Raw genomic sequence first — 15,418 nt, 5'->3', positions numbered from 1 at the left:
TCCTGTAATGGCGGACAACGCATCATGTTAGCCCTCACAGACCTTTTTTTCCTGGTTTCACAGATATATTAAGACCCTATCTCAGATGGGGGTACGCAGTAGATTACATTATTTGGAAAGGAGAACAGAGCCTAAAAAGTGTGAGGAGAGTGAGGTCAAGCTGGTCAGCTGGTTGCTGAGTGGTCCCTCTTCCCTTTTTAACTTCCCCCTCATTACCTAACAGTGAGTGCAGGTGTAGCAACTCATTAAGCTTTACTGGCTCTGTGTAGGGTTGGTTTTCCCCATCAGATCCTGCTGTATCGGGAGTTCTCAAACTGGGGGTCAGGACCCCTCAGGGGGTCGCAAGCTGACAGCCTCCACCCCAAACTCCCCTTTTTCCACACCATTTATAAAGGTGTTCAATATATAAAAAAGTGTTTTTAATTTATAAGGTGGGTTGCACTCAGAGGCTTGCTATGTGAAAGGGATCACCAGTACAAAAGTTTGAGAACCACTTCACTATATCAAAGTTTCTTAAAGAACTAAAACATATTTGCCCACCAGTCAGAGGACCCTCTCCTGCCTGGGACCTCAGTATCATCCTCCTGAGATTCATAGACCCTCTTTCTGAATGCTCCTTCAACTACGTCCCTCTGTAAATTGCCTTCCTACTTGCTATCACTTCAACCAAAAGAGGAAATGAGCTTCAGGCATTCATGGCTCAGCGTTCCTGTACAACATTCCATGGAGACAAGGTGGCATATTTATAAAGAGTGAGCTGACCTTTAAAATAAGATCTCATACCTCTACTAATTTTACACCTTAATATCAGTTGTAATAATTTCAAATTTAATCTTAAACAGATTTATTTTTAAAAATACACAGGTATTTGATTTTAAAAAATCTGCATTTAAATAAAGTCCCATTTTTAGTTTTTTAAAAATCATCTATTTTTATCCACCCTGATCCCTTGATCAAAACCAGAAAGTTTGTCTGCCCATAATCACTTGCGTGTGCCATCACAGTTCTCCAGTCTGTCTGTCTTTCTTGAATTGGCAGAGATCATTTGTCTGGGAGCCTGCCCCCGCACTGTCCAGGATCTCTCACCCTTCTACTGTCAGTAATGGTGATCAAACCCTGGGAAACAACTCCTGTCTGCTGAATCTCCACATCTTGGGTCAGGCCATTACCATGGCCTCTTGGGTCTGATAGTTTTGGCAGCAGACAAAATTCACTGGACCCTTCAGTCCTTTCTCATGTCCATCTCTGTTCCATCAAGAGGAGATTTCTGCTTAAAGGCCTACCCTTTCATTCAATTTTCTCTGCAAGGACCCACTTCTAATGAGAAACCTGCAAGTAGCTAGCTGATAACCATGAGTTTGTGGCACTAATCTGTGCATCCTACCTCCAATCCCCCCCCAAAATGTAATTCACTTAGTTACTTCAGCATTATAATACCATGGCCAGTTACCATAATACTTACTTTTGTCTTTTAATTGTAAGCGCCTCAGGACGGGGACTGAAATGTCCATGTTTGGCAATGCCTAGCCCATTGTGCGTGTTATCAGAAACAGATGTTATCCTGTTCTCTGCATGCAAATCCCTGCACTGTTGGCTTGTACAAAGAACGACTTTTTGTTTGGATTTCTTGCATCCTGAATAACTGCTGACATGAATTTCAGGCAGTGTTTAGTACACATGAGGAAGAGGATAGGGCAGGACAGCTGTTCAAAATCAGAAGCCTTGAAGGACCATTCATTTCCTGAATCTCAGGACAAGGGTCAAGCTATCCAGCACTTTTTTCTTCACCGTAAGAAATTATTCAATTGCCAGTCAAAACACTGCCAACAGTAGTGTAAAATTATCAGAGAAATTGTTGATTAACTTCTGTTTTCTCCAAGTGCCATTCAGCACTGTTGGTATGATGGTTCTTTGTGACTGTAATAGTTCTACACACACACTCACACATTATGTATGGTAAGTGATAAAACCAGAGGTAAAAGATGTGAACTCCTTATGATGCTGGCAGACCAGGTGCCAGCTCATGCAAGGCCCCTAGGCCTCAAATGCACACTGACCAATACATAGCTGGAAACAAGTCTGACTTACTTGTGTGTTAGTATTGTTAAAATAGGTATTAGATTTATAAGAATGTGTTTAGTGTTTAGACTTTATGAAATGCTTATAAGTTGCTGCATGCATTAATCTCACTTTTAATATCTGTGTCCCATGTTATAAGGTAATATTTGAGTGTTTGCTCTAAAACTGAAGAAGTGGGTTTTTTACCCACAAAAGCTTATGCCCAAATAAATCTGTTAGTCTTTAAGGTGCCACCGGACTCCTCGTTGTTTTTGCTCTGAAACAGTAAACCACTAGTCAGGAGAGAAGCATTACCACATTTGAAATACTAGTTTTGCGACAGTAGGTGTTACCTCCTGCCCAACAAAAGAAGGCCCATAGACACCAGACAAATCATTGTGAAACACCAAAGGACAAAAGATTCCAAAACTCAAAAGGCTCACCCCACACCCATGAAGAGGAGACATGCATTTTGATTCATCCCATCAGCTTGATCTTTGTGGGAAGTGAATAAAAATCCCTAACAAGGAAAAAACTGTATGTTTATGATGCTTGGAATCTGAGGGTCAAGGATTACTAAGCATAAGCAAAAGATCCCCAGTGCTTGTCCTGGGTTAGCCCTGAAGGACATAAGCAAGCTCTATATTACAGAAGCTTCTATTACCCTTTGAAACTCAAGATTGTAACTCATTTGTGTTTGTATGTTTACCTGTTTTAATACTGTAAATAACTGATTTCTTTTTCTTAGTTAATAAATCTTTTTTATAGGATTGGCTACAAGTGTCTGTCTTGGGAGATCTAAGGTGCAATTGACCTGGGAATAACCTGAATATTATGGTGATACTATCACAAAGGCAAGCTTACCTGAATGGCAAGATAGCCCAGAGTACCCAAGAGGACTGTCTGGGACTCCCATGTTAAGGCTGTTACGGTGCTTGAGGAGTTCACACTTTATACTTGCTTGGTGAAATCTAAGTATAGAACTCACAAGCAATTTGGGCTTTGTGCCCTGCTTCGTCCTAGTCTGCCTGAGGTTGGCACTCATGCCCTTGAACCACTCCAGGCAGCTTGACACTCCTTATACACCAGAAGGTCTGTTTAGTATATTTAAGGATTTTTCTTGGCCTCACACCAATGCCTTAAAGAAACTAACTTCTCAGTATCTCTGCTTCTCATATTCTATAAAAAAAAGAGGTTCATTGTGCATTATCAGTAATAGTCTAATAAGGACTTTTACACTTTTGGGGGGAGATTAGGGGTCTCCAGGCACGTCTTCTCTCCTAAGAAGAATGTGACTGTTCCTGCTGTGATGACTGAGAATGAGTTCTCTTGGGACTCCCTCATGGCAGCAGCAGGCAGCCTGGCTGTTGAAGAGAAGTTCTTCAGCTGCAGGGTAAGATGATTAGGCACAGGGCATCCTATAGCAACTGAAAGGAGCACTCCTAAAGCCCTGCGTTAATGGTGATCAGTACTGGTAATTGTGACTATCCTCTAGTTCCCTGAGACTGGTTGAAAGACTATAATCAAAGAACAATTATCAATGGTTTACTGTCAACCTAAGAGAATATATCTAGTGGGATCCTGCAGGGTTCTGTCTCGGGTCAGGTACTATTCAATATTTTCATTAATGAGTTAGATTATGGACTGGAGAGTATGCCTGTGAAACTTGTGAATGACACCAAACTTTGAAGGACAGGATTAGAACTCAAAACAATCTTGACAAATTGGAGAATTGGTCTGAAATCAACAAGATGAAATCCAATAAAGAGCCACGCAAAGTACTATACTGAGGAAGGAAAAATCAAATGCAGAACTACAAAATATATAATAGACGAGTTAGTAATACTATTGAAAAGGATTTGGGGGTTATAATGGATCATGAGTTGAATAGGAGTTAACAATGTGATGCAGTTGTGAAAAAGGCTAATCTTCTGGGGGGTATTAACAGGAGTGTCTTATGTGAGATAGAAGAGGTAATTGTCCCACTCTCCTCGGCACTGGCGACATCTCAGCTGGAATGCTGTGTCCAGTTCTGTGTGGCACTCTTTAAGAAAGATGTGGACAAATTGGAGCGAGTCCAGAGGTGTCCAACAAAAATGATAAAAGATTTAGAATCCTGACCTGTGAGGAAAGGTTAAAAAAATTGAGTATATTGTCTTCAGAAGAGAAAACTGAGTTAAGGACCTGATAAGTCTTCAGATATGTTAAAAGGTGTTGCAAAGAGGATGGTGATCAGTTGTCCTCATGTCCAGTGAAGGTAGTTACAAGAAGTAATGGGCTTAATCTGTAGCAAGGGAGGTTTAGGTTAGATATTAAGGAAAAACTTCCTAACTACAAGGGTTGTTAAGTACTGGAAAAGGCTTCCAAGGGAGGTTGTAGAATCCCTGTCATTGGAAGTTTATAAGAACAGGTGGACAAACACCTGTCAGGGATGATGTAGGCATACTTCATCCTACCTTAGCATAGGGGGCTTGAATAGATGGCCTCTCAATGTCCCTTCCAGCCCTTTCTTTCTATGATTTTGTACTCATTAGGAAGAGAAGGCAGACACATACATCTTCCTCCCCAAACTCCAAAAAGATATAGGTGAATTGGACATAGCATGCTTCTCCAAAAAGAGTGCTTCAGTCATGGGGTGGTTGCTGCGCGGGAGAATTGTGGGCAGTTTTCTTCCTCCTGGAAAACAGGGCTTTGGCCTTTTTTGCTTCACTGCTGTATGCAGGGCTGCCACCATCTTCTTTAATCTCTGTCATGGTGGCCCTTTGATGCACCACCAATGTATAGGGAGGCAAGAAGAGAGAGGCTGTCCGAACAGTGGTTTTTATCCCACAGATCACCTGCCAGAGCAAGGGATTTGCTTCCCAAAAAGTAGAGGGTGTGGCTGGCCTTCCACAGGTCTTGTTTCCTCCTCTGAAAGTGGAAGAAGACTGTTTAAGAAGTTATCTAGTTAAATATTTTTTCCTTGTAGCCATAGTTTCCTTAGCTTTTCTTCCTGACAAATCTCATTGGTATGCATTTTTATCAATATTCTATCAATCATTCTTCCTTCTTTCCTTGCCAATTTGTCTGAGATCATGAGAAGCATGGGTCTAGGTCCGGAGAGACCGTTCTGTGCTTGAATATTAATTTCACTCATTTCCTTCCCTAAATCTCTTAATTTAAAATCCGTTTCCTTGCCCACTTTTTCAAATTTTAGTACAATTCTGCCTTTACCTGTTTGTTCTCATTTCTTCTCTTTCCCTTGTTTGCCATATGGCTAATGCCTAAACACTCCTTTTGATTCCTCCTTTCCTTGTCTTTGTACTTTTTTTCAGTATTGTACCATGTGCTTGGAACATCCTCCCTTAGTTCACTAAACAATCTTCCCTCTTTGAATTTGAATCCCTCTTTTAAAGCGCTTTTTTATAAACCCTTTCAGCTGTAACTCGCAAAGTACTAACTACATACTCACCCCCTTTGAATTTACCTTTGTGTTATGTATTTATTGATAAATTGTGTGTGTAGTATGTACTATCTTGTTTGTGATGTACTGTCAATTAAGATTGAAAATTCCTTGGGGAGGAAGAGTGATTGTATCTGTCCTTTACAATATGTAATACATTGTTGGTACTCAGTAAATTTAATACTAAAGAAACCATAGGATGGAGTCAAGTATCAGGCCGTGTTAGTCTGTATCCACAAAAACAACAAGGAGTCCAGTGGCACCTTAAAGACTAACAGATATATTTGAGCATAAGCTTTCGTGAGTAAAAACCTCACTTCTTCAGATGCATAGGATGGAGATAATTACAAAGAATGCAGTTTTCTTTTGAAAGTGAGTCATGTTTTTGTTTCTTTTACAGAAAAAGATAATGCTAAATATGTTTTTAGACACACTGATGATTGATCCACCCCCTCAGTGCCTTGTGTGGCTACCTCTCATGCACAGACTTGCACATGTTGAAAATGGTAAGTTAAATATTTATTATGTCTGAAATTTCTGTTCAGAAAAGTGTATATATGATCTTTTCCAGACATTGGATCTTAGTGTTTGCTTTCTCTGATTGTTCCCACTGTATGGTGTTAGTCCCCGAGCAGTCAGGGTCTAATTCTCAGAGGAGCTAAACACCCACAGATCCCACTGACTTCAGTGTGAATTGTAGTTGCTCATCCCTTCTGAAAACGAGACCCTATAACTACACAGAAAATTAAGCAATAATCTAGAACAATCCTATTATTTTAAACTTTTCTTTTTAATTTGGATTTTAACATCATTCACAACACAGGATTTAAAATAAAAAATATAACCTTCAGAAAAAACCATTTCTGCAAATGAACAAGCTCAGTCGACAACTTTTAAAGGATTTTCATTTACGCCGCACTTTAACAAGTATTATCAATTAATGATATGGAAGATTTTTGGGTGCCAATTCAGGTGTCCTTGCTGAGTGTCTCATGAGTGCACCAGTCACTTTCTGCCTCCTACTGTGAACAACACCTCTCTCCATCCACATCCAGTGCTTTTCTTAGCTACAAGTTCCCAGTTATACCTACACAAGAAGGTATTTCTCTGAGAAGTGATTAGGCTTTGAAAAACTGGAGAAGGCTAAAAGGACAACAAAAATACTTCTTGTGTTGAGGCACTGCGTGCAACCTGGTCTTTGATTGCCATACTAGATATGTCAGCACATTCTGTGAGGCATAACATCCTCCAGTCTCGGAGATCACAATTTCCACTTTTGAGACAGTCATCTTCTGTGGACCCAGTGGTTCACCAAGGACTTAACCCAAACCCTTCTTTTTTTGCGGGGGGGGGGGGGGCAGAATCTTGGGTAATCAATTTCTCCCTCATCTTTTCTTGTTGCTTCCTAGGTATGATCAAATCTTCCCAATTTTTCCTCAACATATTAAAAACCATATCACTTTGCCTGTCTCAGCAGCTAGACTGCTTGTCCCCACCCCAATAACTTTTTGCCTTGATTACTAAGTTGTCGTCCACTTAAGTCTTCCTGAAACCCATATCTGTCATACTCTAGTCTTTCCAAAATCCTGCAGCTAAAATTATCTTCCATGCCTGTCAAATGGACCACATCATCCCCTTCTCTGAATGTTTCCAGTGGATGTGCCTTGTTCACAATATCAAATTCAAACTTCTTAGTGTGTCATTCAAGACCCTGCAGACTCTGCCCTTGCCTATGTCTCAACTCTTCTCTTATTTCACATTACCCCACCCATTCTGCTTTACCAAGAATGCCAGCCTCGATGCCCTATTTGTTTTTCTCCCTCTCCCAACTTTGTGCCTTTCTCTGTGCTTTTCTCTATTCATAAAACCATTGACTTCTCCACAATATGTGTGTGTATGTAATAAATAGATGCGCGCACACACATTTAATGGAATAAGTAACCATGAGTATGTCATTCACTTGTTGTAAAAGCACCTAAAGGTGCTTGTAGCACCTAGAGGCCCCAACCAAGTCAGGGCCCAATTGTTCTAGACACTATACAGAAGTCCTTCCCCAAAAATCTGATGATCTTTTTCTAAGACAAGATATCACAGATGGGTGAAATAAATGGGGGAGTAGTGAGTGACAACAGGGCAATAGTATTACAAGCATATTTTACACAGACTATAGATGTGTGCACACCCAATTCATTCAACTCATTCTTATTGAACCTAATAAACTTACCAAAGTCCTGTGGTGACTGGGCCAGACAGAGGATGCTGCTGGCCGTCCTTATTTACAACTCTTCACACAGGTGGCCTTAGGGTGATGGTCATTCTCCATAGATCAGGATAGATAAGGAGTTCTTATCCACCTTAGGTGATAGAGTAGGCCTTTTTTAGGCACAGCGTTCCTCTCCCCAATCTGGGGAAAGGGAACTGAAAAGGAATCCTAAACACAGCCTGCCATTTCTGTACCTACTACTCCTGGCTGATCATTCAACTCAGTGGTCAAAATAAAACAGAGATTCAGACTGACAGTTTGGTTCATGGAATGTCAGAACTCTTCTTGACAATGAGCAAAGACTGGAACGAAGGACAGCTCTTGTTGCCAAAACACTGAAGAGGTATAACATAGACATCACTGCCCTCCAAGACAGTCAGAGGTAGGGTTCGCCATATGGTCCAACATTGCTCACAAGCTTGACTCGGTCCCCAAGAGAGTCAATGACTGACTTATAGTGCTCCACATAGACACCAGTACGCCACCATTATCAGTGACTGCACTGAAAATGACTCATACACTGAGATCAAGGAGGTGTTTTATGAAGATCTCAGCAGGGTCATCAGAGGAGTGCCAAACTCATTGTCCTTGGAGATTTTAGTGCTCATGTGGGAGCTGACTCAGATACATGGAAGAAGGTACTAGGCCATCACAGCATTGGAAGGTCAAACTCCAATGGCCAACTGCTTCTCCCCAAGTGTACCGAGTTTAATCTCACTATTACCAAAACTGTCTTCCAACAGGCTAAGACAACATGGATGCATCCTAGGTAAAAACAGTAGCGCATGCTGGACTATGTAATTGTACAGTCTAAAGACATTAAAGATGTGTACATCACCTGCTCTTTGAGAGATGCTGAATGCTGGTCAGCCTACTGACTTGTGAGAAGCATCATGTTGCTGCACTTCTCACCAAAGCATCCTAGAAGATGCCTCAAACCAGCGAAGAAGATTTCGGTAATGGCATAAAGAGTACACTTTTAATGTTTGCAGACGATACCAAGCTGGGAGGGGTTGAAAGTGCTTTGAAGGATAGGATTAAAATTAAAAATGATATGAACAAACAGATGAAATGGTCTGAAGTAAATAGGATGACATTCAATAAGGACAAATGCAAAGTACGCCACTTAGGAAGGAACAATCAGTTACACACATACAAAATTGGAAATGACTGCCTAGAAAGGAGTACTGCAGAAAGGGATCTGGGGGTCATAGTAGATCACTAGCTAAATATGAGTCAACAGGGTAACACTGTTGCAAAAAAATGCAAACATCATAGCAGGAGTGTTATAAGCAAGACATGAGAAGTAATTCTTCCACTCTACTCTGTGCTGATTAGGCCTGAGCTGGAATACTGTGTCCAGTTCTGGGCACCACACTTCAGGAACAATGTGGACAAATTGGAGAAAGTCCAGAATCAGGAATCATCTAGTTATTACTTAGTCCTGCCTTGAGTGCAGAGGACTGGATTAGAATACCTATTGAGGTCCATTCCAGTCATACACTTTTATGATTCTCTGAACTTGAATGATTCTTGAAACAGTGAGTAACCACCTCCATATTCAGGAGAAGAAAGTCATAAATGGATCTCTTCACCTCCAGAGAAAGTGTGAAGTAATCAAGCAAAGACTGGAAAGTCATTTTCAGATGATTTCTTCTGGATTGCAGTGGAAGACTCCAATCCCACATCTTCCCAGTGTTACCAACGATAGAGAGAACCGTGATTCATATGGTCCTAGCATGGCCAAGACAACACTGGAATACAGAGCTCCTAAAGTTCTCCAAAGAATCTCCTTTTCCACTTGCACTGTCTCCAGATGGACCTCCTGCCTCAGAGGAACAGCCAAATTTTTCATATCAACCCAGGGACACCTTGCCTGTTGGCCTGGATAATAACCTATTGTGATGGTCACTGATCAGGCTTGCTCTGGACAAGGACGAAATCCACTACGAAGTGCTATCTCCAAAAAAGGAAGATTCTCCATGTGGTCCAGTAGCAAGAATCTTACCCTGACTCAAACAGGAATTCATACAATATCGGACTGTTTAATGTTAAGTTGCAAGGACTCTCACTAACAGCATTAATATACACCTGGCTGCTATCTCAGCCCACTGTCACCCTGTGCAGTACAAAATGGTATTTTCCCATCCAACAATAGCCAGATTCCTAAAAAGACTTACTAACGCTTTACCCTGAGTAAGAAAACCACCTCCTTCCTGGGATCTAGATTTGGTGCAAACCAAGCTGAAGCGGACTCTGTCTCGACCTTTCAGGAACACTTCCCTAAAACACCATTCTTGTTGGCTATGATCACATCAGCAAGAAGAGTCAGTGAGCTCCAAGCTCTAATGGTCTTAGCCAGTATATTTCCCTCCTTTAGTTGTTTCCCAGTCATTGTTCTCACCCATGGGAAATATATCTCCACACTTTGGATACCAAGAATACAAAGCCCATTAAAAAGATTAATAGGCTACTTGTAGCATATAAAGAAATCTGTTAAAGAGAACCAGTCAACACAGAGATATCTAAATGAGTTAAGGCTTGTGTAGAACTTTGTTACAACATAGCTAAGTTACCAGGGCCTACAGGGTTAAGGACCTATTTGAACAGAGCCATTGCACCTTCTGTGGCATGTCTTAGGCACTTCCTAATACTGAAATCAGCAGAGTAGCAACTTAAAGTTCAGTGCATACTTTCACCAACTGCTTTTCTTTAGACTTAGCATCATACTCCAATGCTTTATGTGTCAGGGTAGTGCTACCATCCATATGTTGTTATGAACTCCTCACCCACCTTCCACCCAGGCAGTACTGATCACTAGTTTTCCCCAAGTGGAATACAAAGAGTCCCTTGAAGAAGAGAGAGGTTACTCACTAGTAACTTGTTCTTTAAGAATTGCCTTCATGTATTCACGCTTCCTGTCCTTCTTTGCCTTGGAGTTTTGTGTGTGATCGGCGCACTGCAGTTCAGGAGAACAAACTGATGCATTTGTGGGTAGTGGTGGGATGTATATGTCAGGAGACTGAGTCATAGGCGGTCAGGCCTAATAGTTGGAGTAGGAGTCAGGCCCAGCAGTTGGAGTCTGAAAGCCAGAGCCAGGAGTCAAGACAGGGCCAGTACCAGGAAACAGAGGTAAAGGTCATAACTAGAGTCAGAGTCTAAATGTCAATGCCAAGGGTCACCAACAGAGTCACAGTCAGGAATCAGAGCCAAAGCTCGGAACTGGATTACCCGGAGTTAGGGAAGGCAGGACCAAGGCTGGTTCTGAGGCAGGAACAAGGCTGGGGCAGGATGGAAACAAGACTGGGTGCAGGACAGGAGCTGTAGGGGAGCAGAGCAGGAGCAGGGCTTGGTGAGACAGAAGCACAGGGAGGCAGAGAGTCTGTGGGCATGTGCATTGAACAGCCCGTGAGCCGCTGCTGCTGAGTTTAAGAACTGGCCTGCTAGCTTCGTCAGCCAGTCAGGCAGGGCGGTCCGTCAGGCAGTGTAGCTGGCTCGTTAGGATGTCAGGAGTACTGAGCAGGCACAGCCGCAGGGCCTTACTCCAGACAGTATGTGTACACTCTCATAGTCTTGAAAGTCAATGTCACAAACGGGTATTTGCACACACACCCTCCCTGGGCTTGGCTTTGAAGAAGGTTCTGCAGCTTATCGCCAAGGGGCAGCATATATACATGTGTGAGTTCACATATGTGACTGACTTTTGAAGAACAGTTGCTGGTAAGTAACTTCTCTTTGCCTAGGGTAAACCCTGCTCACTGTGGGTCTGGAATTGCTTAGAGGTGCTGTTACCTCACAGGTTGAGAAATATTTCTTTAGAATAGATTTGTGAAGCTATAAGCTTGATATTTGTACTTACATTTATGAACATACCTCCCCCAAAGCAGTCTTCACTAGAGTAGTTCTAGGTTTCAGAGTAACAGCCGTGTTAGTCTGTATTCGCAAAAAGAAAAGGAGTACTTGTGGCACCTTAGAGACTAACCAATTTATTTGAGCATGAGCTTTCGTGAGCTACAGTTCTAATTTCAATGCTTGAAAAGTAATCCAATACCTCTCTTTTTGTTGTGGTTATAAGATTGTTATAAAGATCCCATTAAATTGTGGACTAAGCTTATTCACACAAGGAATAGACAATTTTTCTAACCTGTAAATGGTGTTTCTCAGATGAAATGAGTTCAATCCACAGTGACCCATGTTTTGTGGTTTTTTTGTTTGTTTTGGTTGATTCTCATTCTTTGCTTCTATTATTTTAACTCTGTAATTTTTCATTCTTGGATAGCGTTTGTGAGTATCTAGTTAGTGTTTTTTTTCTAGTTCTGGACCCATTCACTGATTGCCAATACTATAAAAAGTTTCTTTTTGATTGCACCTTGTCAGAGTGGAGCACCTTTGTTGGCTAACTTTACCTTCCAATCAGATGCTCGTCGTCTTTGTAGTTTGTAAGTATTCTAGTTAAGTAATATGGCAGATACAGCTGGGGTACTTGAGAGAAGCTCGAAGACACCTGGATTGGCACCATTGTGTACTTTCCTTGGTTGCCTGTGGTGGTTGTTGTGTGAGATAAACAAAAATCCATTAAGTTGTGGATTGAGTTTATTCCATTGGAGAAATACCACTTACAGGTAAGAGAAATTCTCTTCTCTCACAAGGCATCAGATCAAGTTTTCTTTAATCAGTAACGCTATCCTAAAGACACCTAGGACATCATTTTTGAGAGACATGCTTCAGTTTTTGAGGAGATGTGCAATATAATACTAATAGTATGCCATTCAGTAGGCCTTCTAATCCATTTTGTTAGATTTCTGTAGAAATAAGGTCCATGAAAGAAAATAGAGTTTTGACTGAAGAAGAAGCCATTGTAAATCCAAGTGGAAGAAATTCCTACATTCTACTTCCCTCCTTCCCTCTGTAAAAGAGGAAGAAATGTAGGAAAGCATACCCTAGTAATGTGAAAAGTTATTTTTCTTCTTTTTACACTTGACTGTCCTGTCACCCTAGCTAGGTATTTATATTTTTAGAAAGATTTTAATAGATTGTAAACTCCTTGGAACAGGGATCATGTCTTTATCTGTGCGTATATTGTAGGCACCTAACAAATTAATTGTATATAACTTCAGCAAATTAACTGACTAACTTGTTTCTTTGGATTTATCTTTAAAAGATGATGCAGACAATAAAATATATCTGACCTGTTCATTTGCAAAGAAGATTAATTTAGTAGTGATATTTAATCCAGGGAAAAGTCCTGGGGGAAGAATGTATTCCCAATTATTTGTTAACTGGTCACTCCTCTACTCTTGTGAACTGCTCAGGTAGTTTTCCAACCAAATATTGCAGCCCTGTCAGCATAGCCCCATTTTGTGGAAAACTAGACTTTACCTCTCTCACCAAATCAGAAGAAAGTTCCTGATGAAAATGGTAGTTGCTACCCTTCCTAAGAGGAGCAGGAAAGGCACAGTTCATGGAACATGCTTGATGTCCTGTTTAGCAGGTCCGAAGAGTATCAACTTCACCAGTCTAGGACCACCGGCTGTTCCTATGCTTCACATAGATAGGTGGATCCTCTCATGGAATGAATTTTCATAGAATATTCGGGTTGGAAGAGACCTCAGGAGGTCATCTAGTCCAATCCCCTGTTCAAAGCTGGACCAAAACCAACTAAATCATCCCAGCCATGGCTTTGTCAAGCGGGCCTTAAAAACCTCTGAGGTTGGAGATTCCACCACCTCCCTAGGTAACCCATTCCAGTGCTTCACCACCCTCCTAGTGAAATAGTGTTTCTGAATATTCAGCCTATACCTCCCCCACTGCAACTTCAGACTATTACTTCTTGTTCTGTCATCTGCCACCGCTGAGAACAGCCTAGCTCCATCCTCTTTGGAACCCCCTTTCAGGTAGCTGAAGGCTGCTATCTAATCCCCTCCTCACGCTTCTCTTCTGCAGACTAAATAACCCCAGTTCCCTCAGCCTCTCCTCGTAAGTCATGTGCCCCAGCCTCCTAATTATTTTCATTGCCCTCCACTGAACTCTCTCCAATTTGTCCACATCCCTTCTGTAGTGGGGGGACCAAAACTGGACAGAGTACTCCAGGTATGGCCACACCAGTGCCGAATAGAGGGGAATAATCACTTCCCTCGATCTGCTGGCAATGCTCCTACAAATACAGCCCAATATGCCATTTGCCTTCTTGGCAACAAGGGCACATTGCGGACTCATATTCAGCTTCTCATTCACTGTAATCCCACTGTCCTTTTCTGCAGAACTGCTGCTTAGCCAGTCAGTCCCCAGCCTGTAGCGGTGCATGGGATTCTTCCTTCCTAAATGCAGAACTCTGCACTTGTCCTTGTTGAACCTCATCAGATTTATTTTGGCCCAATCCTCCAATTTGTCTAGGTCACTCTGGACCCTATCCCTACCCTCTAGCATATCTACCTCTCCCCCCAGCTTAGTGTGATCTGAGAACTTGCTGAGGGTGCAATTCATCCAATCATCCAGATCATTAATAAAGTTGTTGAACAAAACCGGCCACAGGACTGACTCCTGGGGCACTTCGTTTGATACCGGCTGCCAACTAGACATTGAGCTGTTGATCACTACCCGTTGAGCTCGACAATCTAGCCAGCTTTCTATCTACGTTATTGTCCATTCATCCAGCCCATACTTTTTTAACTTGCTGGTAAGAATACTGTGGGAGACCGTATCAAAAGCTTTGGTAAAGCTTTGCTAAAGCAGAATAGGAGGTGTGCCCAGTTTTGTTCCATGGTAGGTCACAGCCACCTGATCCCTGTCAGGCACTTTCCTTTGTCCATGGGACAAGGACCTCCTTTATGCACTCCCACCTGTGTCCCTGATTCCCAGGGTCATTATCAAGCTCAAGAAAGATCATGGCAGATTGGTCCTTATAACTGCAGCCTCATCAAGGCAGATGTGGTGTTGAGACCACAGAGACAGCTCTGCAAACTGTCCACTCAGGAACTCTTACTGTTTCCAGTGACAAAGGGCATCCTGAGGCACAACCCACAGCGAGTGCTGCCTCCAAATCCCTAAGGGCTGAGCCCCACAGCATCGTTCACTGGTGGCTGAGTACGGAGGAAATGCATTGGTCAGTGGCTGTCCAGAACGTTCTCCTTAACAGGAGAAAACTTTCCACTAGAGCTACTTACTTGAGTAAATAAAAGCATTTTTCCATCTGGACAGCCTGCCAAAATGCGTCCCCAACTCAGACCAGCATTCAGACAATCCTGGATAATCTTTGGTACCTTAAGGAGTTGGATCTGATGCTCAGCTCTCTTAAGGTGTATCTGAAGGCCACTTTGGCTTTTCATCCTCATATAAGGGGCAGGACTATTTTTACTCACTCCATCATGACCAGATTCCTGAAAGCTCTAAACAGATTATTTCCAGAAGTCTGAGACCCAGCACCTTTGTGGGATCTGAATTTGGAGTTGTCTGTGCTTATGGACCCTCTTTCACAGTCTTTAGCACTGTGCTCCTTTCTACACCTATTAGTGAAGGTAGTATTTTAAGTGGCTATCACCTTTGCCAAGATGGTAGGTGAACCGAACGCATTGGTCACTGATCCACCTTTACACGTTCTTCACAAGGACAAAGTCTAGCTTAGGCTCCTTGGAAGTTCCTCTCTACAGCGGTATCTG

General features: G+C 42.1%; 1 protein-coding gene across 41 annotated transcripts in view; it reads left to right on the top strand.

Moving 5' to 3' along the window:
• The window catches only part of DTNB (dystrobrevin beta), a 361,644-nt gene that overhangs the window by 95,985 nt on the left and 250,241 nt on the right, over positions 1–15,418 (top strand). For all 41 annotated transcript variants that reach the window (XR_005224528.2, XR_005224527.2, XR_005224524.2 and 38 more), the window contains one exon: positions 5,901–6,006. Coding sequence is in view for 35 of the 41 variants with exons in the window: in XM_043541997.1 (XP_043397932.1) it covers positions 5,901–6,006 (106 nt within the window). In the remaining 6 variants the exon portion in view is untranslated. The remainder of the gene's footprint in view (positions 1–5,900; positions 6,007–15,418) is intronic.

This window comes from Chelonia mydas, chromosome 3 (genome assembly GCF_015237465.2).
Source record: "Chelonia mydas isolate rCheMyd1 chromosome 3, rCheMyd1.pri.v2, whole genome shotgun sequence".
NCBI lineage: Eukaryota > Metazoa > Chordata > Testudines > Cheloniidae > Chelonia > Chelonia mydas.
Note: the sequence above shows the minus strand (reverse complement) of the source record. Positions and strands in the feature narration are given on the sequence as shown.